Source organism: Daldinia loculata (genome assembly GCF_022478755.1).
Source record: "Daldinia loculata strain CBS 113971 unplaced genomic scaffold F4817scaffold_37, whole genome shotgun sequence".
Classification (NCBI taxonomy): domain Eukaryota; kingdom Fungi; phylum Ascomycota; class Sordariomycetes; order Xylariales; family Hypoxylaceae; genus Daldinia; species Daldinia loculata.
Genome location: NW_026054891.1, coordinates 356,681 through 381,146, shown reverse-complemented (window position 1 = coordinate 381,146; position 24,466 = coordinate 356,681). Strand labels below are relative to the sequence as shown.

At 36.7% G+C, this 24,466-nt stretch overlaps 4 protein-coding genes across 4 annotated transcripts; 2 read left to right on the top strand and 2 right to left on the bottom strand.

Annotated features, from left to right (window-relative positions):
* Positions 1-7,809: 7,809 nt before the first annotated feature.
* Positions 7,810-10,307, bottom strand: F4817DRAFT_168827 (uncharacterized protein). The gene has a single exon (XM_049298180.1). The coding sequence runs from the start codon at positions 10,169-10,171 to the stop codon at positions 7,955-7,957; it is 2,217 nt and encodes a 738-aa protein (XP_049157485.1). The 5' UTR covers positions 10,172-10,307; the 3' UTR covers positions 7,810-7,954.
* Positions 10,308-10,728: 421 nt separating this feature from the next.
* F4817DRAFT_342895 (Sec23/Sec24 trunk domain-containing protein) lies at positions 10,729-14,191 on the top strand. The gene is made up of 7 exons (XM_049303962.1): positions 10,729-11,142; positions 11,209-11,339; positions 11,397-11,691; positions 11,752-12,234; positions 12,293-13,390; positions 13,453-13,652; positions 13,704-14,191. Exons 1-7 carry the CDS (start codon positions 11,050-11,052, stop codon positions 13,726-13,728), a joined length of 2,325 nt encoding a protein of 774 aa, XP_049157484.1. The 5' UTR covers positions 10,729-11,049; the 3' UTR covers positions 13,729-14,191.
* Positions 14,192-14,536: 345 nt separating this feature from the next.
* On the bottom strand, positions 14,537-15,520 carry F4817DRAFT_168813 (uncharacterized protein). Its single transcript, XM_049298179.1, has 3 exons — positions 15,261-15,520; positions 14,873-15,203; positions 14,537-14,819 (listed from the first exon to the last, which is right to left on the bottom strand). Coding segments are annotated over exons 1-3 (489 nt in total). The 5' UTR covers positions 15,418-15,520; the 3' UTR covers positions 14,537-14,818.
* A 1,788-nt stretch (positions 15,521-17,308) lies between these two features.
* Positions 17,309-22,255, top strand: F4817DRAFT_317585 (glycosyltransferase family 41 protein; the record flags this gene model as incomplete). The annotated part of the gene is made up of 4 exons (XM_049300819.1): positions 17,309-18,855; positions 18,922-20,880; positions 20,944-21,553; positions 21,608-22,255. 4 exons carry the CDS (start codon positions 17,309-17,311, stop codon positions 22,253-22,255), a joined length of 4,764 nt encoding a protein of 1,587 aa, XP_049157482.1.
* Between the last annotated feature and the right edge of the window lie 2,211 nt (positions 22,256-24,466).

Sequence of the window (24,466 nt, the reverse complement as noted above, 5' to 3'; positions counted from 1 at the left end):
TTATTATTATTATTATTATTATTATTATTATTATTATTATTATTATTATTATTATTATTATTATTATTATTATTATTATTATTATTATTATTATTTTAATTTCCGTTTTTATTATAACTTTTTTTACTTTAACCGCGTTTTTTACTTTATATATTATATATATTTATTAAATCTTTTTATTTTATTTTATTTTTAAAATTATTATTAAATTTCTTTATTAAAATATTAATAATTATGTTAAGGTTTTTATTAAATTTAATTAAAAATTTAACTTAATTTAAAACATATTATTTATATATAATATAAAATATAATAATTAATTATTTTTATTTTATAAATAAACTTACATTTTTACATTATTTTATTTAAAACTTCCATTTAAAAATAAATATAAATAAATTTTTACGATTATATTTTATTTTCGTAAAATTTTTCCAAGTTTTTTTTAATATATTTTACCAATTAATACTTAAAATTTAACAAAAATACTCATTATTTCCATTCCGTTTTATATATTTATAATTAAATTTAATAATTCCTTTTTATTAATTTTTATAATAACATAAATAATTTTTAATTTATTATAATATAATTAATTTATACTTTTTTATATTAAATTTATTTTAAAATAAATATTAAAATGTTTTAATATATTAATTAATTAAAAACACTTTTTAAATAATTTTTTTTATTTAATATAAAATTAAATTATTTTTAATATAATATTACATTTATATACTTTTTTCTTAAAATTATATTATTAATAAATAAGTTATAATCGTTATTTTTTTAAAATTTTATCAAAACGGCCGCTCGCAAGCTCGCGGGCCGTTTTTACGTGCGCGCAAACGCGCACGTGATATCTTTCCGAAGGCGCGTTCGCGCTCCGCGCGCGCGCGCAATTACCGCTTATCTCAGTATACTCAGACTAGAATTCGTTGAAAGGTTAACGGGCTGCGCCCGCCAACACGGGTGGCGCCACAGGCGCCACGCAACGCCTGGCCCGTGTTATTATATCTGTGGGTCCAAGGCTTAAAAAGGTAATAAAAAGTGCGAGTTTCAACAAATTCTAGTTTAAGACAACTCGGGCGTTTTTAATCATGTTAAAATAAGTTTTTTTAAAAATTAAACTTTATATTTACAATAATTTAATATTTAATAATAACGTATAAAATAGTTTTTATTTTTATGATTTAAAACTAATATTATGTTTTTTTTACTTTTTTATATTTTTTACATATTTATACAATATTACGTTATAATATTATAAATTTTAACGTTTAAAAATACATAATAATATTAAAAATATTATATTAATATTTATATTTACGCGTTTACATTTATAACCACGTTTAAAATATTTTTTATTTTTATAATTTAAAGCTTTTAATTTAATTACTTAAATTTTTTAACTATTTTATATATTTATATAACATTACGTTATAATGTTATAAGTTTTAACGTAGTATATTTTTAAAAATGTTATAACCGGTGTTATAATTACCCCGGAACGTTTAAAACGCTTAAAACGCGTGTATTTAAACGTTTAAAAAGTCGGGCAAATACGTATATTTATTAATAATAAAGTTAATAAATATTTTAAATCAATTAAAACTTATTTTAACTATTGTTTTTAATGTTATTTTTAATATTAAATAAAATGATATGTTAAAAATCGCCCGAGTTATTTTAAATTAAAAATGCAAAATTTATAAAAAAAGTAAGTTAAAAGTATAATTGGTTAAAAAAAAGTGTGGCTAAAAAAAATATAACGAAATTCGCGTCACTGGTTTAAATTCATTAAAATAAATTACCGCGTATTTTTTACGTAATTATTTTATCATATATTTATTAATTACCTTATTAATTACTTTATTAATTAAAAAAGTTTAAACGTAATATTTTTTCGAAAAAATTATAATAATTTAAAAAAATTTATATTATTTATATTAAAAATATAACTTTTAAAAATAATATTATTTTTAATATTAATTAATTTTTTTTTATTTTTTTTTTATTAAATTTTAATAATTTAAATTAAAAAAAAAATATTAAATAAATTTTTTTTATTATAAATAATTATATATAAAAAACGTTAATCATTTTTTAAATATTATATTAAATTAATTTTTTTTAATTTTTTATTATTATTTATATATTTTATATTATTTTTTTTACTTTATTTATTATTAATTTAAATTAATTTATTATTATTTTTAAATTTTTTTAATAATTTTTTTTTTATATTTAAATTAATTTAAATAAACTAGTTTTCTATTTATTTTAAGTGACTTTAAACCCGATATTTTCGAGGCGGGCGAAACCCGTTTATTTTACCATAAACGCCACGTAATACGTGGTTTATATGTTTATATTTATAAGTTATAAATAAAATATTCGAAAATATTTGGTTTAAAGTTATATTATATTATATAAATATAATTATAAATTACTTTTAATTATAATAATTTTAAATATTTTAATAAAAATTAATAAAAATTATTTTATTATATATTAATAATATTAAAAATAAAAAATAATATTAAATATTTAAATATATTAATTTACAAATTTAATTTTATTTACCAATTTATTTAATAAAGTTAAATATTTAATATATTAACAATATATTAAATTATTAAGTTAAATAATACTTACGTTTTTAAAATATTTTTATTAAAAATAATTTATATATTATTAACGCCGGTAAAATTTATTAAATTTATTTAATTAATATAAAACATATTTTAATTATTAATTTAATAATGTTATAATATATTAAAAATTATGTAATAAAAGTAAAAATAAAAAGTAAATTTATTATTATATTATTGGAAAATATATTTAATATAATTTATAAATTTAATATTATAAAATTAAAAAATTATAAATTTATTTACGTTACGCAAGTAAAAAATAAAAAATGTAAAAAATAAAAGTGGTTAAATTTTATTTAATTTAAATATAAAAATAAATTAAATATTAAATAAATTAAATAAAATATTAAATTTATTAATAAAATTTTATATAATATTAAATTATAATTACAAAATAATTAAATTAAAAATAATAAAAGTATTATATTTGTTTATAAAAATAATAAAATTATTATTTAAAATATTATTATTAATATTTTTATTACCGTTATTTAATTAATATAACGGTAATTATAATAATGTATTACCGTTTTTTAACAATTAAAAAAGTTGGTTTTTATTTATTAAAATATTTTAATAATTAAAATGGTTTTTTTGTAAAAAGTAAAATTATTACATAATATGTTTTTAATAAATACGGAAATTTTAAAAAATTTATTATTATAACCGAAAATTAATTAATTATAATATAATAATATTAAACTTTTTAAATAATTTTAATAATTATTAATATAATAAATTAATATTTTGGAAAAAGTGGTAAATATAACTTTTATAATAATATTATAAACTTTAAATTTAATAAATTTTAACAAAATAATAAAGTTAAAATATAACCATTTTTTTTGTTTATGTTAATACCGGAAAAAACTTAAATATAATATTAAAATTAAAGTTATTTTTAATTAAAAAAAAGTATATATTATTTAATTTTAAATTTGTGTTATAAAATTTATAATTATAATATATACCATTTTTAAACTATATATTAAACTACCGTTTTTTATAATAAATATAAAATTTTTAAATATTTTAAATTAAATTATTATAAAAAACTTAAAATAAAGTTAAATTTATATTATTTATAACCGGTGATTTAAATATATTTAACATTAATTATATAAATAATTATATAAAAAGTTATGTTAATAACGGAAAGTTATTAACGTTAAAATCTTTTCGTAAATTAATTCGGATAACGTGGAAAAAAAGTGTAAAAAAAAAAAGTAACGTATTAATATTTTAACGTTAATTTTAATGGGCATATTACGTGGTTATATATATTTAACGCGTTTTTTAAATATTATTAAAGTTTTAATTGTTAAAATTTTAAAACTGGTAATTTAAAGTTAATATGTTTATTGTATTATTAAATTATTTACGTTAATTATTTGTTAATATAACTTGTAAACGGGTTAACATTAAACCGTATGTAACGTTAATAAACGAATTTAATTTTATTAATATAAAATATATATAATGGTATTTTATTTTAATAAATCGGGTTATACGGATTTAAATTTAATAAAAAACAAATTTTAACGATATTAAATATATCGTTAATAATTAACGAAAAGTAACGGACGGTAAAATTAACCGGGGTGTTTTTAAATTAATATAATATTTATATTAAACATTTTAAAACTTAAATAATAAAAGTTTAAATATAAATTATTATTAATTAATAAATGTATTAATTTAAAAAAAGTAAATAAATTAATATATATTTAAATATAAAGTTAACGGTTATAATTAAAAATAAAACTTATAATATTATAATATTAATAAATAAAAAATATATAAATGGTATTAAATTTTTTTTTAAAAAAAATGTAAAAAATAAAAAAGGTTAAATTTTAAATAAAAGAAAAATATTATATATATAAATTAATTTAAAAGATTAAATTAACAAATAAATTAATTAAAACAAAAAAATTAATATATATATATTTAAAAATAAAATTAGTAATAATTATTAAAAGTAAAATTTATAATATTATAACATTAATAAATATAAAATTTATATATAATGTTAAAAAAATATAAAAAAAAAATATAAAAAATAAACAATATTAAATTTTAACGTAAAAAAAATATTATACATATAAACAATTTAAAAAAATTAAATTAAATAAAATAATATATATTATAAAATAAAATTAATAATAATAAATAAAGATAAAATTTATAATATTATAATATTAATAAATAAATAATATATATATAATATTAAAAAAAGTTAAATAAAAAAGTATAAAAAATAAAAAATAAAATTTTTTTTTTAAAAAAAACAATATATATAATAAAATTATTTCGAAAAATTATATTATATTTATTTTTTATTTTAATAAAACTTTTATTTATTTAAATAATTTATTTTAATTATTAATTAATTAAATGTAATAAAATAAATTAAAATTAAATAATAAATTATATATTTATTCGTTATAAAATTACATAAACATTTTAAAATAACATTAAATTAAAATTATAATTAATTTAATTAATTTATTTATTAAATTATAAATTTAAAACTTTTAATAAAATACATACATTTTATTTAATTAATTCGTTTATTATAATATTAATAATTAAAATTATTTTATTTTTATAATTAAAATTATAAATCATTTTATTTTTTATTAATTAATTAAATTTTTACAGTTAATTTTCCCTCGTTTTTTTAATATATTTTAACATATTTTTTCGAAATTTAACCTTATTACCATTTTATTTTTTTATTACAAATAAACATTTATTAATTATAAACTTTATTTTATTAATTTTATTACACATTAATTTAAACGTTTTATTTTATTAGTTTTTTTATATAATAACTTATATTTATATTATAATAATTTAATTAAATATATTTTTTAAACTTTAATAATATAAATAATTTAATTAATTAAAAGCTTTATTTTATTAATTTTATTACATATTAATTTATGTTTTTAAATTTTAAACTTTCCTTTTCGGTTTAAATTTAAAAGCGAAAACTTTTCTCCGAAAAAAATTATATAAATAAATAAAAAAGGTTTTTGTAATAATAATTAAAATTTAATTTATAAATAAAAAAAAGTTACGAAAATAATTAAAATAATATATATTTTTTAAAATAATATGCGTTAAATTATCGTGTTATTAAAAAAATAAAAATTATAAATTTAATAAAATCGTTAATTAAAATAAAAAAAATAACGTTTTAATAAAAAGTTAATAAAATATAATTAATAATATAAATAATTATTAAATATAAAAAATAATATTATAATTATTATATAATAATTATATTTTATATATATTATATAAAAATTAAAAAATATAATTTATTTAATAATTTAATTAAAACGGTTAAAATAATTAAAACGGTATAATATTTTTTAATATAAACTTTATAAAAATTATTATTAATGTAATGTTTTTTATTAAATTAAATAAAATTTAATATTAATAAAATATTAAAATTAAAATTATTATAAATAATTATTATATTAATTATTTAAAAAATAAAAATTTTAAAAATTAAATTAAAAATTAAATAAAAAATAACAAAAATAACAAAAATAAAAAAATTTAACTTTAAATAAAAGTTAATAAAACGTGTATAATAAACGTTAATAACGTTAAAAAAATAAATTTATTAAATTTTATTATAATAAAATATATTAAATAAATACGTTAATAAATAAAATTATAAAAAAATAAAAATAAATTTAAAATAAAAAAGTAAATTTAAAAAACTTTTTATTTATATAAACCTTTTTTATTAAATTATTTTAAAGTTATTATTATAATAATATAAATAATAATTATAATAAAAAATAATTTAATATATTATTAAAATATTAACATAAATTTTAAATAATATATATAAATTTATTTATTAAATTCGTTTTTTTATTATATATTGTAATAATTACCATTTAACCCGTTTTTAAAATAAATTATTACTTATATACGTAATTTTTAATAATATTAATAAATTTAAAAATATAATATATTATTTTTATTTAAAAAATATATTATATAAAATAAATAACCGTAATTATAATATAATTATTATAATAATTATAAAAAGTTATAATATTAATTATAATTATTATATAATTAATTAATTATATAAAAATTACGTTATATATAATTATATTTTAAATAATTTAAACTTTTATATATTATTTATAATTATTATATATTATTTATAATAATATTATAACTTTTAATATAAATTTATATAAATATATATATTTAAACTTTTTAAAAAACGTTTAATTGGTTAAACTTAACTTTTAATATAAAAATAACCCGGATATTAATGTTTTTATATAAATATTACCTTAATTATTATTTAAATTATGCGTATCAACTGTTTGACAAATAACAAAACCTAGCCTTCCCGACTTAACAAACCATATCGAGGCAATCCCATGGCATCTTAAAGTTAACAGCAGTGATCTTATTGGCACAGTGGTTTTTAAACGGGAGATGTTTAGCCGCCCGTATAGATATCCTACTATAATGATGAGAAACGCCTAACGAAGGTGTCAAAAAGGGTTATCCTCTTGTTCAGACCCCCCTCCACTACCATAACAGTGAAGTATGACAGAACGTATTGAGAGATAACCGTTTGAATATTTCTCCTCCCAATATACGATTCTAGCGAAGCCGCCACAATTGCATCAGCTATCTCTCCACCTCCGACAGGAGACCTATGTCAACACCAGTGAAGTACCTGTCCGTCACTTCCTCTCCCATCTGTGCGGTCCCAAATATAAGAGAGAGAAAACGCCCGCCTCTACCCCAGATGCTGCTCTCGACTCATCAACAACTCTTTGGAAATCTGCTGGCAATGTTCCCTCTGCCTTCTGAACGGGAACCCTCGTCTCAAGCTTCCACTCTCCCTAGTGAATCCGCGTCATGCGCTCATTCAAAAACTCCACTTCCGGGAACTGTCTCTCATACCGAGCTAAAACAGACTTCAGATTTACCTAACTTGACCACTTGCTAGCCCCCTGCCAGATTCAACCTGTCTGAAGGGTGTATCTTTGTCGTGAACACCCCCGCATCTGGATTTTGTACAACTAGTGGTGGGAAGTGTAAACGTAACCAAAGGAGCCCAAAGTGTCTTATTCCTAAGCTTCACATAGCCAGGAATTAAAAGAGTTTTTAACAGCTTATAAATATTATTAAAATTGTTAAAATTATTTTTATTAAATTACATATATTTTTTATTTTATATATATTTAATATAATTTTATACATATGTTACATATATGATCGATGTGCCATATTTTATATTACACGTTAAACTCATTCATTATTAACCTTTTACTGCTGCTTTCTTTTCGTAGTTCGTCAAGGGTTTTCGACATGGTTTGCAAAGCTAACTTGACATCTCGAAGGCATGCGTCTCCGTCCTCTTCAAGACGCTGTAATCGTTTTTCGATTTGTTCCTCCGTATGCTCCTCTTGTAAATTCTGCAAATCTCCCCTCTCGTCTATATCTTTGGCCTTGGCTACGCCGAGCATCTTCTCGACCAGCCTGGATATCTCCTCTTCTCTGGCTAGCTTTGCCTTCTCTAATCGTTCCTTTGTTGATGCAACCCGCCACGCTTTGTCATTAACCTTTTCTTGGTCGGGCTCATGGTATATAACTGGTTCCGACTTGAGCATCGGCTTTCTAGCTGCGCGGGATTGGATTCGCCGCGTGGTTTGCGTAGGATGACTATTTCGCTTTGGCGAGGCGCTGCTAGGCGATGTCGGTGGTGTTGGCACACCTGTTAAAGTATGACGGCTGAATTTATCTATAGCTAATTTGGCGTGATCGCTATGGCTGGTTATAACGCTCTTATGAACCATTATTGGCATAGGCTTTTGACGCGGTTGCGATATAACCTTCAGCTTATTGAATGGAGGCCATGAAGATGAAACGCCAGTGTTTGAAGATGGAACTGATGCTGTCGGTGCTGGTTGAGGGTTTAAATTAGCCACAACCATAATTGGCGTCATGGTAATGTCATTAGTAGTCATTTGTACAATCAAATGATTAGTAGGGGCTATCTCCGTTGTCATTATACAAGAAAGGTTCCAGTTGTTTTCTGGAACTACTGTCGTTAATGTAGGCGAAACATTTTCCATGGTCCCTCTGGGGGTAATTTGTGCCACTCCGATCTCTATAGAGACTGATTGATCCTCACGTGTCCGGGATGACGACCTCGATGGTAATCTCCGTGTAGCAGGAGAATTACCGAGGAACCGCCCGAGGACAGGAGAATCTTTCGAATCGTCGTCGTGGGGGATCGTTGGTATAGTAGAGTCAAAAATAGTCGCATCATGACTGGTAGAGGTTGACGTTGGCTTGCTCGGAACAGTCTTGTTGCCTGAACCTTGTTGGAAGCATTTCGGTGCCAGATCTCGTCTATTATGATCCTTCTCTTCGTACGGTGATGGTAAAGTAAGACTGATAGTTGGAACTGTATGAGTAGGGTGTTGACTAGTTGCTCCTTCCGACGCCGAGAATGATTTATTTACACCAGGTACAATATCTCTGGGGCTGCTGATGGCGATCCCTATTGGGAGATCATATGGCTCATTCATGCTAAGCAACCCCTGGGGCAAATTCGACACTACTTTTATATTGTTTCGAAGGAATTGCCTCCCATTGTCATCCGTTGCAACAGTCTGTGAATCGTGACCAACCCGTGTGGAAGATGCAGCTGAGGAAGCCCTGGGTCTGAGGCTACCCATTGCTAGCGGCCTGCCCGTTTCGCTCACGGTTGCCGACCTTGAGCTTCTAGTCATGGTGGTATTTATCATAAGTCTTTCTGGCTTGGAAGAGATATGAAAAGTTTCACTGGGGTCACTACGTCGATGGGGCGGTGGAGTGCGCTGCATTATTAGCTCATCTAATGAAGCCGTAAGTACTCCGTTGGAGCTCGTTGCGCGCTTACTCGACGAACGAGGTCGTACTATCGGCGGAGCGGTAATACTCGACTGATAGCGTGTCATAGAGCCAACACATGCATCTGCAGTAGACGGTCTTGAGGTTGTAGGCGGGATGGGGAAGTTCATCGCTGCTAACATATTGGGAAATCCTGGTGATTCGGGCAGCGACTGATCTTGCGAGGCTGCTAAACTTGGCTGAGTGAGATCCTTCGTATTGATCTCCAAACGCCGCTTCGCGCCAGGCAAGGTTCCGTGGCCCATCGTAAGTGGTCGTGTCCCAGCTATTCTTGACGAGGCTGTCTCTGATCGCTCAGATTGGCAGCTGGGCGCTTGTCGTAGAGGCGCGCTGGGTGAGGAGTGCGATCTTAGCCGCGAAGAGTGACCATGCTGCGCCGATTCTTCTGAAAGTAGGTGGCGGGGAATATATGAGAGCGAATGTCCCTGTAGCTTTGCTTTCGGCTCATTCCTTGGAGAGCTCTCAACAGCTTGGAACATGCTCGAAGTTGATCGAGAGCGAGATAATATTGAAAACTTCAATTCCCGATCCCCTAGCATAGTAGGCGCGTTCATCTTTACGAGTTGAGTCTGGAGAGAGCCGGTTATGCCAATTAAAACCCACGCGTGGTCATCTCGATCGTGCGATTCACGATCCACCAAGAACACGATACCTGCACCTGTGTGTAAGCAAAAATGAAGGACCTAGATACTTGGTGCAGGCTTAGAGGAGGCCGTCCCTTAATAAATAAATGGCAGAGGTGGCATCGTCCGTCGACGGAGCCAACAAAGTTTGGAATATCATCAAAGAACGGAAGGTGGAAATAACTAAGTCGTCTCGGAACTTCCTACAGGATCCCAGACGCGCATCGGCTTGTACTGATTGGGATGCAGACTCTATTTACGGTATACTTAGCTAAGTCATATGTATATTAGATAATCATCCTCGGGTCATACATGTACGCAGGAATGTACCCAAGGTACATTGTACTCGGACTTTTACGGCAGTGATAACACGAGAATGCATTTAAAAGATAAAATTCTAAAAAACGGTATGCAAATCTTACAGGGATAGTGCCTATGCTTTTTCCCCCCTTGGGTCCTGGGATGCAACTTGTCCATATCGAAAGTAGGTACATAAGGTACTTATTATTGTACACAATAGGACGACATCAATATTGGTCTTGGCTCCTACCCCACAGAGCCAGTCTGTCCTTAAGCTTTTGCGGTTGACATACTGATCCATACTAGAAATATCATTGATAACACACACCGAACACACACCGCGACTCTAGTAAAGGAAATTCCTTCTTAATCTCGAAGCCCGTCTTGGCTTTGCAAATTGCACTGCACTTAGGACATCACACACACATTCCACTATCAGCAATTGCTGCAGGTGTATTGATACTCGACGTCCGACGAGCTTGGCGGGCTATCGCGAGCGCACCGACGATATGGATTACGAAGCTTTAAAAGAACAATGGAGCGAGGTGGAAGACCGTGACGGTGTTCGACTGAGTTGGAATGTTTTCCCTAGCTCTCGAATGGTAACTTGGCCCTCAGCTGTTCTGGCTGCATCTTCGTGAGCGCATGTATTCTGAAGCTTTGCATAGGAAGCGTCTCGCCTCGTCGTTCCCATCGGTGCTCTCTACACCCCCCTGAAAGAGAAGCCAGATACACCCTTACTACAATTCGAGCCCGTGACGTGTAAACAACCGTGTCGCTCTGTCTTGAACCCCTTCTGGTTAGTGGTCCTCGAAATCCCGCCACAGTTTCGAATCGCATAGCTAATGATACCCAGTCAAGTCGATGTTAGGGCACGTCTATGGATCTGCCCATTCTGCCTTTCGAGGAACCCTCTTCCTCCTCATTACAAGGACATCACGCCCAATGCCATCCCCCCCGAGCTGCACCCGTCGAACACAACGATCGAGTATCGACTCTCACGACCAGCACCCAGCCCGCCTATTTTTCTCTATGTTGTCGATACGTGTCAAGAGGATGATAGTCTGTCGGCTTTGAAGGAGTCTCTCATCATGAGTTTGAGCCTCCTCCCCGAGAATGCCTTGGTTGGCCTGATTACTTATGGAACAATGGTGCGCCTATCCCACCCCTAATCTTGGGGCAATTTTTATTGCTGACACCAGAGTTCCCAGGCCCAAGTTCACGAGATCGGGTATACCGAGTGCGCCAAGTCATACGTTTTTCGTGGTAGCAAAGATTATTCTGCCAAACAAGTTCAGGAGATGTTAGGTCTGCTTGCCCCGAGTCTCCGCCCTGGCATGCCACAGCAGCAGCCTGGTCGACCTATGTTGCCCATGGGGCCGGCCACCAGATTCTTGTTACCCGTTCAACAATGTGAGTTTCAGCTTACTAAGATTCTCGAACAATTGCAGAAGGACCCTTGGCCTGTCGCCAGTGACAGGAGAAATCTTCGATGCTCTGGTGTTGCGCTTAGCGTTGCTGTTGGCCTTCTTGAGTCTTCATTCCAAAACGCTGGTGGCAGGATCATGCTCTTCGCCGGCGGTCCTGCAACTGAAGGCCCGGGAATGGTCGTTGGCCCCGAATTGAGAGAACCAATTCGCTCACACCACGACATTGATCGTGACAATATCAAATATTATAAGAAAGCACTTAAGGTTGGTTTTATTCTCATTTTGTATACGCTTGGGCTCGCTTGGTGGCTAACGCCTTTAGTTCTACGACAATCTTGCGAAGCGGACTGCCCACAATGGCCACATAATAGATATATTCGCCGGCTGCTTAGATCAAGTAGGATTGCTTGAGATGAAAGGCTTGTGTAACTCGACAGGCGGACATATGATCCTCACTGATAGCTTCACATCATCTATGTTTAAGCAGTCATTTATTCGAGTCTTCGAGAAGGACGGGGATGATAATCTATTAATGGGCTTTAATGCTGTCCTCGAAGTTTTGACAACTAAGGAGTTGAAGGTTACCGGCTTGATTGGACATGCCGTGTCATTGAACAAGAAGTCAACTTCGGTTGGAGAGACCGAGTGTGGTATTGGCAACACGTGCTCGTGGAAGATGTGTGGCATCGACCCCAATGCTAGCTATGGCGTCTACTTCGAAATTGCAAGCCAGGGAGGCCCCACGCAACATCAGCAGGGCCAGCAGAAGGGTATGATGCAGTTCTTGACGTATTACCAGCATTCTTCTGGGCAGTTCCACCTACGCGTAACTACTATTGCTAGGAACTTGAGCGGCCCAGCCGGAGATCCCGCCATCGCACAGTCCTTCGACCAGGAAGCGGCCGCGGTACTCATGTCGAGAATTGCCGTTTTCAAGGCAGAGGTTGATGATGGTCCCGATGTTCTCCGATGGGTGGACCGGATGCTTATTCGGTTATGTTCACGCTTTGCCGACTACAGGAAAGACGATCCTTCCTCGTTTAGGCTGGAGAAGAACTTCACTCTTTACCCCCAGTTTATGTTTCACCTCCGGCGAAGCCAGTTCCTACAGGTCTTCAATAACTCCCCCGATGAGACAGCCTTTTATCGCCATGTGCTGAATCACGAAGATGTGAGCAATTCTCTCATCATGATACAACCAACTCTCGATTCGTATACCTTCGACCAGGATGGAGGACAGCCTGTCTTGTTAGACTCGACTTCTATTCAGCCTACACATATTTTATTGCTGGATACGTTTTTCCACATCCTCATCTTTCACGGAGAAACTATTGCAGAATGGAAGAAAGCGGGGTATCAGGATCAAGAAGGTTATGAGAATTTCGCCACACTCCTGGAACAGCCAAAAGAAGACGCAAGAGTAAGTGCGAAGATGATTGCTTTGATGATGGAGCATGACATTGATATTAATTCCCTGAACAGGACCTTATTGCAGACCGCTTCCCGCTTCCTCGGTTTATTGTATGCGATGCTGGTGGCTCGCAAGCGCGATTTTTACTGTCAAAGCTTAACCCGTCGACGACACACACCACAGGGGCATACGGTGGTGTTGGTGCACAGACTGCGCAGACAATATTTACTGATGATGTATCACTGCAAACCTTCATGGATCACTTGATGAAGTTAGTAATCCGGTACTCTCAACCCAACTTTGAAGACTAACAATATAACAGGTTGGCCGTGAGCGGGACGAATTAATTGCGTAGTAAAACCCAACCCCCTTAGACGAGGAGTTTATGATGCTTGTGCTACATAGCTTATTGGGCCTTACAGCTGCTTCATCATGATTGTCTCTCCAATCTCCGTTCATGATGAATTTGGCGAGCTCGCTGTCTTAAGTGTTAGTCTTATAGTATACTAATTCTTAAAAAAAAAATAACGAAGTTGGCTCGGAGCGGCTCATGTACTCAGTATTATTGTAGACAGCAGTCAGTTCATGCGTCAATAAACCGTATGTCCTCGTTGATATAGTATGTGTCGTTTTTCTCTTAACCCTTCTTGTCTTTAAAGCTCCCACCTTGTTGGTACCCGGGTAGGCGATTACATGGTCTTCCCCGTATCGGCTTAATGCAACAACAGGGCAGCAAATGTTTGACCTTATGTAATCGGAATCTTTTCAGAGTTAACTAATTATAAGGTTGAATCCATGGTTTTCAGCCCCTTGGTTTTGAATCGACGAAGCGAAGGCGCATGCTGCACCTTAAACTTTTAACCCAATCAATTCTCAATTTGCTCACCTGGACCCATTTATTTCCTCTAGGGCTGCTGCGTATCTAGCTTATCGCGAGTACGAAATACAAACCCCACTGTCTAGGGCTTCTCTAGCCCACAACTGAATTTCCTCAAGACCACTTTCTCAACTTCCACCCTCCTATTTGCAAGCGCTGCTCACGAGGCTCACAACATCTTACGCAAAAAGTCTCCCCAGGATTTTTATTGGCAAACTCGTGAGACTTCATATTTGAGCGAAGATGCGTAAGTCAATGAATCCGATCGCGTTCAGTTTTTGAACGCAAGCTAACTTACAGAATATAGCTCCCAAGATTGATCCCAATGAGGTGAAGGTCATGTACGTTTTATTTTTAAAAAAAATCCGATTTCAATCTCGCTAGGGACAGGAAATTGCGATTGCTCCGAATTCGAGGCTGACAGATAGTTCTATAGCCACCTTCGAGCGACCGGTGGAGAGGTCGGTGCCTCATCGGCGCTTGCCCCCAAGATTGGTCCTCTTGGTCTGTCGCCCAAGAAGGTCGGAGAAGACATTGCCAAGGCTACTGGCGACTGGGTATGTGTTTGATTCATGTGGCGCGAAGTCAATGTGCTAGGCTGACAGTGTTTTGATTAATAGAAAGGCCTACGAGTCACCGTGAAGCTCACAATCCAGAACCGACAAGCCGCCGTCTCCGTCGTTCCCACAGCATCCTCCCTCATCATCAAGGCATTGAAGGAGCCGCCCCGTGACAGGAAGAAGGAGAAGAATATCAAGCACTCGAAGAGCGTACCTCTCGACGACATCATCGAGATCGCCCGAACAATGCGATTCAAGTCTTTCTCCAAGGACCTGAAGGGATCCGTCAAAGAGATCCTAGGAACAGCGTTCAGTGTAGGCTGCCAAGTGGATGGACGAAGCCCCAAGGATATCAGCGACGACATCGAGAGTGGCGAGATCGACAGTAAGTTATAACCAGTGCACTCCCTCTACTATATAGGTTTCTGACGCTGGCCGACATAGTTCCGGAAGAATAAATATGGACTGGGTGGGCTGAAAATGGGCTTCTTTTTTTTCGATGCATATTTCGACAGGAGTTCAGGAATGGCTTGCGATAGTCGTCGCCGACACACTCTGAATTGAGACGAATGAAATAAACCTCGCTGTTTCCGTGACATGCATCCCACACCCCCCCGAATACCCTCGTTACACCCTTGCCTACACTCTGAGATAAACCTAGCTCCCCGTGGTCTATTTCTATTTCGTGTCAAGGAATATTGAAATCCGACCAACTACTCACCGCGGCTTTCTTGCTACCAAAGCGTGGAGGCGGAGGTCCATCTTGCTCGGTCGACATTTGAATACCTAATTATACGGTTTTTTTTTTAATTCTCTTTTTCTTCTTCTATTTCCTGGTCAGGATGCGGCATGGATATGGTTCGTAAGAGGATGTCACTGCGAGTCCACGAGGAATTGTGACTTAGCCTCGTATAATAAGGGTACATTGTTCGGTAAGTACATTACAGGGTATCATGGTATATTCTTTCTAAGTCTTTCCGCCTGCTGGCATCAGGTCATACCACTACTAAATAATAATCTTGCAACCATCTGCCTGCTGATCTAATGTTTTGATAGCCTTGTGTAGCCTAATATTCGTATTGCTTACCTTTGCATTTGGTACTGCATCTCTCTTTTAAAGTCTGATGCGGCTTATCATGTAGTGGCACTTTATAATAAGCTATTTTCGGTGTTGTAACTTGTAAGGGCTTGATAAGGCACATATCATATCATGTTGCTACAATTTTTAATGGACTTTATACTAATATAAAAAATGGGTAGGTTTACTTTTTTCTCCTTACTCTCTTTGCTTCATGGTGCGGTATGTATTGTGCATAAGCACTTAGCATTTAGGTCACAATTTGTAACCTCGCATTTTCAGGACTGAGTGGCTTACTATGTGGCGGTTTCTTATGCATTCCAGATGTAGCTGATCATCATACCTAAGAGATTGTACGGTGCAAGATGCCCTCTGTTGAGGCCAAGTCTCTATATTTTGATATATATATATCTCTCTCCTTCTTCTCCCTTCTGATTTTACTTATTTACTATTGTCGCTTTTCACTATGTAGAGTTAAAGGCATAGTATGTTTAATGTGTAGATTTTTGATATGTCAGCAGCCTGCATAAGTTTTAATACACGCCTGTGCAGCGTACGTAATGCACTACGCATGTACCTAATAAACGTGCATGGTACATGTACTTGGGGCAAATAAGCCATGGATTTTTTCATTGAGGCAGGTACCTAAAACGTCCTTATTCTAAGGCCCCACTAAGCCGAAGAAATGTGACAGGAGCTGATGGAGACCAACGTGAACCAAAAATCGATTTAGACTCAGCCCCCCCACGTACAAGCAAGCACCGTCCTTTTCAACACTCATAGCCTTTCCCTCTACTAGGATCTACATGCCTACAACATACCTACTTCTAACATACTTCTAACCTAGATATGAACACGGGAAACTTATCAACGACGCCAACTTTTAACGGGACCTTCCTTGTTCCATACCAACCATCTTTCAGGCTGTCTATAGACATCTGCATCTAACTTATACTAAGGTGTTCTATCCATAAGTATTTATTGGAATCCACTTCGCTTCCGCTTTGACCTCGAAAACCGCGTCTCTTGCATCTCGATTATTTCCCCTCCGCATATCTCTCTCTTCCCTGCCTCGCCTCCGTCCTTGCGCCTGACTGGCTCCGGAGCTTTCGCGTCGTGCGAGGCAGAGCAGAGGGTGAGGGGCTGGTTTACTCTGAATTGAAGATTAGAGATCAGGTCAAAAAGGAAGACTGGATTTGGCCTAAGGTATACATTGGACGATAGTTCTGGCTCAGTCCCCCTTGGCTAAGATATTTCTACTTGGGTTTTCAGCGCCGGAATTGAATACGTACTTCCCAATGCATATCAACCAGCTTCCTTCAGCCGTGCTCTAACCAGCAGGCTATAATGAGACCTCCCTTCGACCCTAGGCCTCGACACTTCCCTTTCCAGGCCTACACTGTCCTTGAAAGATGTTACCCTCTGTTCAGATGCACCAGATGGTGCATCCATCCCATCACCTCGACTCTTCGTCGCCCTTTCAGCTAGATCGCAAGCAGGATCGCCATTCCTTTCAATATTACACCCGCACTGCTTCGAGAGCGTCTGAACCGTCACTGGGTTTTGGCTTTACCTCTGGGCACAGCGCTTTTCCCATTCGTTCCTCGCAGCCGCCATCGCTGCCGATGCATCCGAGATCGAATGCTTTCAGGATCCCATCTCACCTATCCGATCACGACGAACATCAGCTTAGACGCAAAACGCCGAATGGCACGATAGATGCTGGATATGATGGCAACCCTGCCCAGCTAGCCTCGGGCCCCCCGCCTTTGAAGCATATGATCTTGCCTACCGCGGCTTATCCCCATCAAGACCATCATACAATGAAACATCATCTTAAGCCCTCAGTCGACGACTGGTCACTCCAGCCATCTCCAATCTTCAATGTTCCGGATCATGGTGGTCTCGCTCTTGACTCTAACTCATTAGCGTTCGCAGGCGGTTGGCGACGGGGGCTCATCAATGATTCTCGTGTCCCCATGGCCGTCGATGCTACTCCCAATGGACTACCAACGGCCGCTTACCCTTATAATAATGGTGTCAATATACCAACAGCTCTACAGCCTATATACCAGCACTCTCCGTGTCCCACTGTATTTGATAATGGAGGATTGCTTCCGCCTTCGGCTTGGCCTGAGACGAACGTCCCTAGTTATCACCCCAGTGCACACCCGGGTAGCTTGAACTATCATACCTTAAATCATGCGCCAATGCCCCATATTCGTTCACCTAATACCTTCATGCCGGCTAGGACACCGTATAATACCATGACCCATTATGGGGAGAGCCCAATAGGTCTACGCACGTCGTCCCAGGGGTTAGAGTCTCTTACACTCGAACCTACCCAATATGGCAGACTTAGATCCGAGTTGAATGAGAATTCTGCACCTGCGATGTTTAGGGAAAAGGCTCTTGCAAACGCTCATCGATCATATATTGAGCTTCTAGCGTACTTGCATTATAGCAAGAAATCTCAAGGTCGTTCTGCTCAGGACGCTAGGTCTTCCAAAATGGTTATATTCCCAAAACTACCAAGGCCTCCAAATCATCCTAGTTGTGTCCTCGCCCCACGGCGTTCCCGAGACACACATAGCTACAGAGACTTGAACAATGGCAGCAACCATGTACTCAGCCCTCAACTTGACGGATCGTCGAGTTTGTACGGGCAGCATGCTATTAAATATCAATTACGAGACGATGAAGCCCCCCGCTCGGCCTTCTACTACCCATTCAATGGTGATAGTTCAGGATACCCTGCTACAGACTCTGAACGAGGGAGATTACCGGTAAAGCCTCTCTCCAGTGCTAAGGCCGCTGTTGAGATGTTAACTCATTTGTGCGAACAAAGCGGTTGGAAATGGGTCGATGGTATGGTACTTGGAGGCTGCTTACATTACGGTCTTGAGCGTTACGAGCAATCATTGGAGTGGTTTCAGAGGATCATCTCTCTAGATGAGACGTAGGTTCTTGCTTTAAGCCTATCTCCTTCCCATAGTTGGTTTTACTAAGCTAACCGTGCTTAAAGCCATGTTGAGGCGATTTCAAATGTTGCGGCGACTCTTTATTGCCTAAATAGACACGAAGAGGCCGAACAGCATTGGCTGCGGGCTGTCCACTTGCGACCCAGCTATTTAGAAGCTGTCGAGCATCTCGTCGGGCTTTTGTGTTCCAGTCATAGAAGTAAGGAAGCTGTTGATATAATTAATTTTGTTCAACAATCTCTTCGTCTCCCTGATCGGTCCAGCTGCGATATCAGTCCCGATAGAGGTGGCGAAATCAGCAACTCTGTGTACGGCGAAGCCAAACTGCACCTACATCAACGTTGCGGGCCAATACACAATAGCGATAGTGTTGAAGAGTCGAGATTGCCTGGCTTTGGTTCAAGTGGTTATTGCGTGAGTGGCAACGAGAATGGCCGCATTATAGCTCTGATTCACGCCAAAGGAAACATGCTATATGCGTTGAAAGATATCGACCAGGCTTCTGAGGCCTTCGAAGAGGCCGTGCTTATCAGTGCCGGGAAGAAGCTCAAATGTATCAATTCATTGATACGCAGAATACAGTCTGTCTTATCTCCCACGGATATATGCGGACCCTCGAGACGGGGTAGCCTTCGTACTCCATCTACTGGACCGCTGCTGCTCCCTCCTGAGAAGGCAAGGCATACTGCCCAATTAGTTTTTGCGGCCCATGGCGAGCTTCCTGGATTACGTTTCGTGCCGGACGGTGCGCCGAAAAGGTCGGCAATCTCCACCACCAGTAACTCGTTGTTGTCATTAGCAAAGATATTCCAAGATGCCATGTCGAATGGTGGTTCCTTTCCAAGGCTATTACGCCAGCCCTCTGGAATTGGCGACATTTTAGCGCTCTATTATTTATCCCTGTCGCTCTCCGAGAGCCCTTCGACGGCTAACAATGTAGGGATTCTACTAGCCAGCGTTCAGCACACTAGTCCTGCCTCGCAGTTACAGATCCTAGAAAGCCCGAACATACCACCGATACCCGGAATTGCTCCCGGAAGTGGTCTCGCCTTGGCTCTCGCCTATTATAACTATGGCTTGAGTTTAGACTCCAAGCACGTTCATCTCCATACGAACCTCGGAAGCCTACTAAAAGATATTGGTCAACTTGATCTAGCAATACAAATGTATGAGCAGGCCGTTGCTTGTGACGGCAACTTTGATATCGCTCTTACGAACCTTGCCAATGCTGTCAAGGACCGTGGCCGCATTAGTGATGCTATCATGTATTATAGGCGCGCTGTCAACTCTAACCCCGACTTTGCGGAAGCGGTGTGTGGTCTTTCTACGGCTCTTAACTCCGTCTGTGATTGGAGTGGTCGAGGTGGTGTACTGCTATATGGTGGAACATACGACCGCTGGCATGTTGATGACAAGGGGATGCTTCGGGACGCCAAGATGGAAAAGACTGGCAGTGGCTTGATAAAGAAAGTCGTTGATATTGTCTCAAAGCAGCTTGCAGAGTCTTGCCATTGGGGCGCGGGCATTTTGCGAAATGGAACCCTCGAACTCCTAGTTTCGCAGGTCAATTTTCTAGCGGCGGAGGGAACACGAAAGGGGGTGAATATTGAGGATGCTCTGCGTAGATGGGCAGGCCAACCATGGGAAGGCTCGAAGATCCTCCGTCTCGTGGAGCGTTCAATGAAAGTAACGATGCGCCGTTGGTATTTAGATACATACGTTCACAACCGCGCATCGCAGTCGGGATACCCACGACTCAAGCTGCCAGCCTCTCTAGCTGTGCCAGCAGCACCGACTGTTCTTCCTTTCCATACCTTCACCTGTCCATTGACGGCTAAGGACATACGTAAGATTTCTCAGCGGAATGCCGCGAGGATATCATGCTCAACTCTCAAGTCGCCGTGGCTTCCCAATTCCGTGTATGCACCGCCCCCTCCACCTAGCCCACACCTCAATATTGGATATGTATCATCGGACTTCAATAATCATCCACTCGCGCACCTGTAAGTCCTATGCCCATCCATAACGCGTCAATAGTTCCCGTTTCGTTAATTAATCACATACAGAATGCAATCCGTATTCGGATTTCACGATCCATCACGAGCGAAAGCTTTCTGTTACGCTACTACAGCGAGCGACAAATCGGTTCATCGGTTGCAAATAGAGCGTGAAGCCCCCGTATTTCGCGACGTGAGCAATTGGCCTTCAGAGAAGCTCGTGGAACAGATAGTCGAAGATGGGATCCATATTCTTGTTAACCTGAACGGCTATACCCGAGGCGCCAGGAACGAGATATTCGCAGCCCGACCGGCGCCAATCCAAATGTCTTTCATGGGATTCGCAGGTACCCTTGGTGCTGAATGGTGTGATTACATCTTAGCCGATAGAACCGCCATTCCTCCATCTACACTACGACCTATGAGAAGCAACACAGACTTAGAGGACGTCTTTCGAGATGACGAGTTTGGCGAAGAGGGTGAATGGATGTATTCCGAAAATATCGTCTTCTGCCGTGATACGTTCTTCTGCTGCGACCACGCGCAATCGTGCGACCCGGCTGAAAGGCGTTTGACTTGGGTAGACGAACAACGACGACGATGGAAGATGCGCAAGGAACTTTTTCCGAATCTCCCAGATGACACCATTATACTTGGCAATTTTAACCAGTTATATAAGGTATTTTCTTCATCCTAAAGACATATATTAGCCACGACTAACTGTACCATTCAGATTGACCCTTCCACGTTTCGCACGTGGTTGCGTATCCTCTCCAACGTCCCCAAAGCCATACTGTGGCTTCTCAGATTCCCCGAGCTCGGCGAAAACAACCTGAAGAAAACAGCTAGGGCCTGGGCGGGTGAGGAGGTAGCAAGCCGGATTGTCTTTACAGACGTGGCGCCGAAGCAGCATCACATTTCGCGGGCGCGTATCTGTGACCTCTTTCTAGACACGCCAGAGTGTAACGCGCACACAACGGCTGCAGATGTCTTATGGTCAAGCACCCCATTACTAACTCTACCGAGATATCCATATAAGATGTGCTCTCGCATGGCAGCGTCGATTCTCAAAGGAGCATTACCAAAGACACCTGCTGGGGATGAAGTTGCCCGGGAGCTTATCGCTTCCGGCGACTCTGACTACGAAGCACTCGCAACTAGACTTGCGGGAAGCTTGACTTATCGGTACGTGGATGGAGAGTATTGCGAAGGGAACGGACGACTGGCCGAGATGCGAAAGATTTTCTTCGAAGCGAAGTGGAAATGCGCACTCTTCAATACACGGAGATGGGTGTCTGATTTAGAGTGGGCATATGAAGAAGCATGGCGGCGTTGGGTGGCCGGGCAAGGCGGCGACATCTATCTACCTATAGAAGAATAGTGAGATATTTCCGGGTTGGGGGTTAGTTTTAATTCCCTTGTGTCTCGCATTTGACGTGTGCAGGAAACGAGCTCAGGGATATTCGGTATCGGCCAAGGATATTCATGGCATTGGATGTGGCACATGACATTAATATGTTGCCCATCTATGAGGGAGCATGGGAGTTCCGGTTAACATGAGAGGGGCACCTGAATGAACCATGTTGGGATTTCAAAAGGCTTCTGATTGCATTTTGAACCTGATTAGGCTGGCTTTGGACGAAGAACTCGAAGTTTCTATGATAGAGCAGGTAGCGGACTCGGACCAAGTGCTGGTAGGGTTACATTACCTTTGGGACAGAAATATGCAGTCGTTTCAGCAGCGACGGGCAGGGGCGTTTGGTATTATGGCAGCGTGAATTTATTAGGCTATGCCGTCGATGGAATCATGTAAATATACCCAGAGCTGACTCCCTACGGATGGGTAAAGCCAATTATGTTGCTCGGTTATGAATTTCTTTTCTTATTTTTTTTATTTTTTTTTTTTACTTTTATATTATTTTATCTTCTCCCTTCTTATCATTCATCTTGACCAGAAAGAAACAAAAAAAACACAGTCATTTTCGCTCTTCATACGTAGAATACCCCTAGACTACCCGCAACCTTTTCAATAATTTGTAGTCTGTTGTTCTACTCACTGTTAAGACAGCGGGTGCAGTAAAGTCCGCGACAGGTGGCTTGATAAATCAAGGTTGAGGTTACGCAAGAGTAAGTCAGATGTACGTTGGCTAGTTGGATATTTGGGATGAGATACCTACATACTACATAAGATAGGTAGGTAGGTATATAGGTACTAGGTATGTACCACTGTACCAGTCGATGGAAATGTGCCGACTCGTCCTAGCTCGTTACCCTTTTCCCTTGGTCTTGTGGTGGGGGTGGGATGGTTTCAGCCGGCGAAGAGAGAAGACGGGGTGCGGCTGAGGTATCTGTGGGTAAGTTTTTTTCAACGGTCACGACGTCTTAAGCACTATCGACCAAATAGTCAAGGGAGGTCCCCGCAAGCCAGAGATATTAGGTTCACTCGGCTTCACCGTTTTAAGGCGACGAATGGGTCCTAGAGAATATATAAATAAAAATAATGAATAAATAAATAAGACAGGGCATAGCAAGGTACGGTCTCATTAAGAATTAAAATATTATACATATATTATACATACCTAGGTTAGTTAACCTTACACGCAGTAAGCCTACCAAAGCCTCCCAACGGGCTGAAGAACCCTAGTAAATGTTTAACTGTAAGTAAATATAATTTTTTCAGTTTCAGCCGGTGAAAGGTGAAGATGAGATCCCAAGTCGATGGGTCGCTGAAGAAGTAAAGAAGCCACATGTGCAGATCATCACCCTAACGAACTTTAAACGGCCGGGCCATGTTGATCGTTTTATTATGTACCTATACTCGAGCTATATACAAATGATTTACGTACTACTTACGTGTATAAGTATGGTACCAAGCAGGGGTTATAATACACTGGGAGACCTGTCCGGGACCCTTGTCGGATCTGGGGTTCGCACATACATACAGGAGTACATCATACAAAGTATACTATAATAATTGAGCCGTGTGGATTGGTCGTTCGAATATACTGGGGGGCGGTTCTTCGCGAAACAAATCATCTTGGGTCTAAACCTTACTCGGCAGCTGCCACCTCAGATCGGAAATACCTGAGCCTCGTGGTTCTCCATTAGCCAGGAACTAAGTTGTCTATCTAACTTGAAGCTTCATCTAGCCTGAACCTACAAACCGGTACGGCCCAGGCCTAAGCTTATTTATCGGATGGTAGTGTACGTGGGCACCTTTATGACAACCTCTGCTACTCATAGCATTGATCTATACTGGTACTAGCCTACATGATGCTCGCAGGCGAATGTATATAGTGGGATTAAAGAAAAATTAAGAAACCAAGAAAAATACAATACAAGAATAAAAGCAAAAAGGGATGAAGGAAGCGAAGGTGTTGAACATGTACGCAATTCCCCCATCCCCCACTACGTTGGCCGCGGATATGGGGCAGCAGCCCCTTATCCACGTATTGCGCTTATTTTTCTAGCCTTGCCTTGCCTGCCTCACCTACGGTACCTTTACCTGACGCCAGAGGCGGTGGCTGGACGTTTTCCTTTTTTTTTTTGTTAGTCTTTCTAGACTTGCTTTTTTTTTCCCTCATCCTACCTC

Coding starts and splice junctions, on each gene's coding strand:
- F4817DRAFT_168827 (XM_049298180.1), bottom strand. CDS start 10,171: ATGAACGCGCCTACTATGCTAGGGGATCGGGAATTGAAGTTTTCAATA.
- F4817DRAFT_342895 (XM_049303962.1), top strand. CDS start 11,050: ATGGATTACGAAGCTTTAAAAGAACAATGGAGCGAGGTGGAAGACCGT. Junction 11,143..11,208: donor TTTTCCCTAGCTCTCGAATG/GTAACTTGGCCC, acceptor AGCTTTGCATAG/GAAGCGTCTCGCCTCGTCGT. Junction 12,235..12,292: donor ATTATAAGAAAGCACTTAAG/GTTGGTTTTATT, acceptor TAACGCCTTTAG/TTCTACGACAATCTTGCGAA.
- F4817DRAFT_168813 (XM_049298179.1), bottom strand. CDS start 15,417: ATGTCACGGAAACAGCGAGGTTTATTTCATTCGTCTCAATTCAGAGTG. Junction 15,204..15,260: donor ATATTTATTCTTCCGGAACT/ATGTCGGCCAGC, acceptor GTTATAACTTAC/TGTCGATCTCGCCACTCTCG.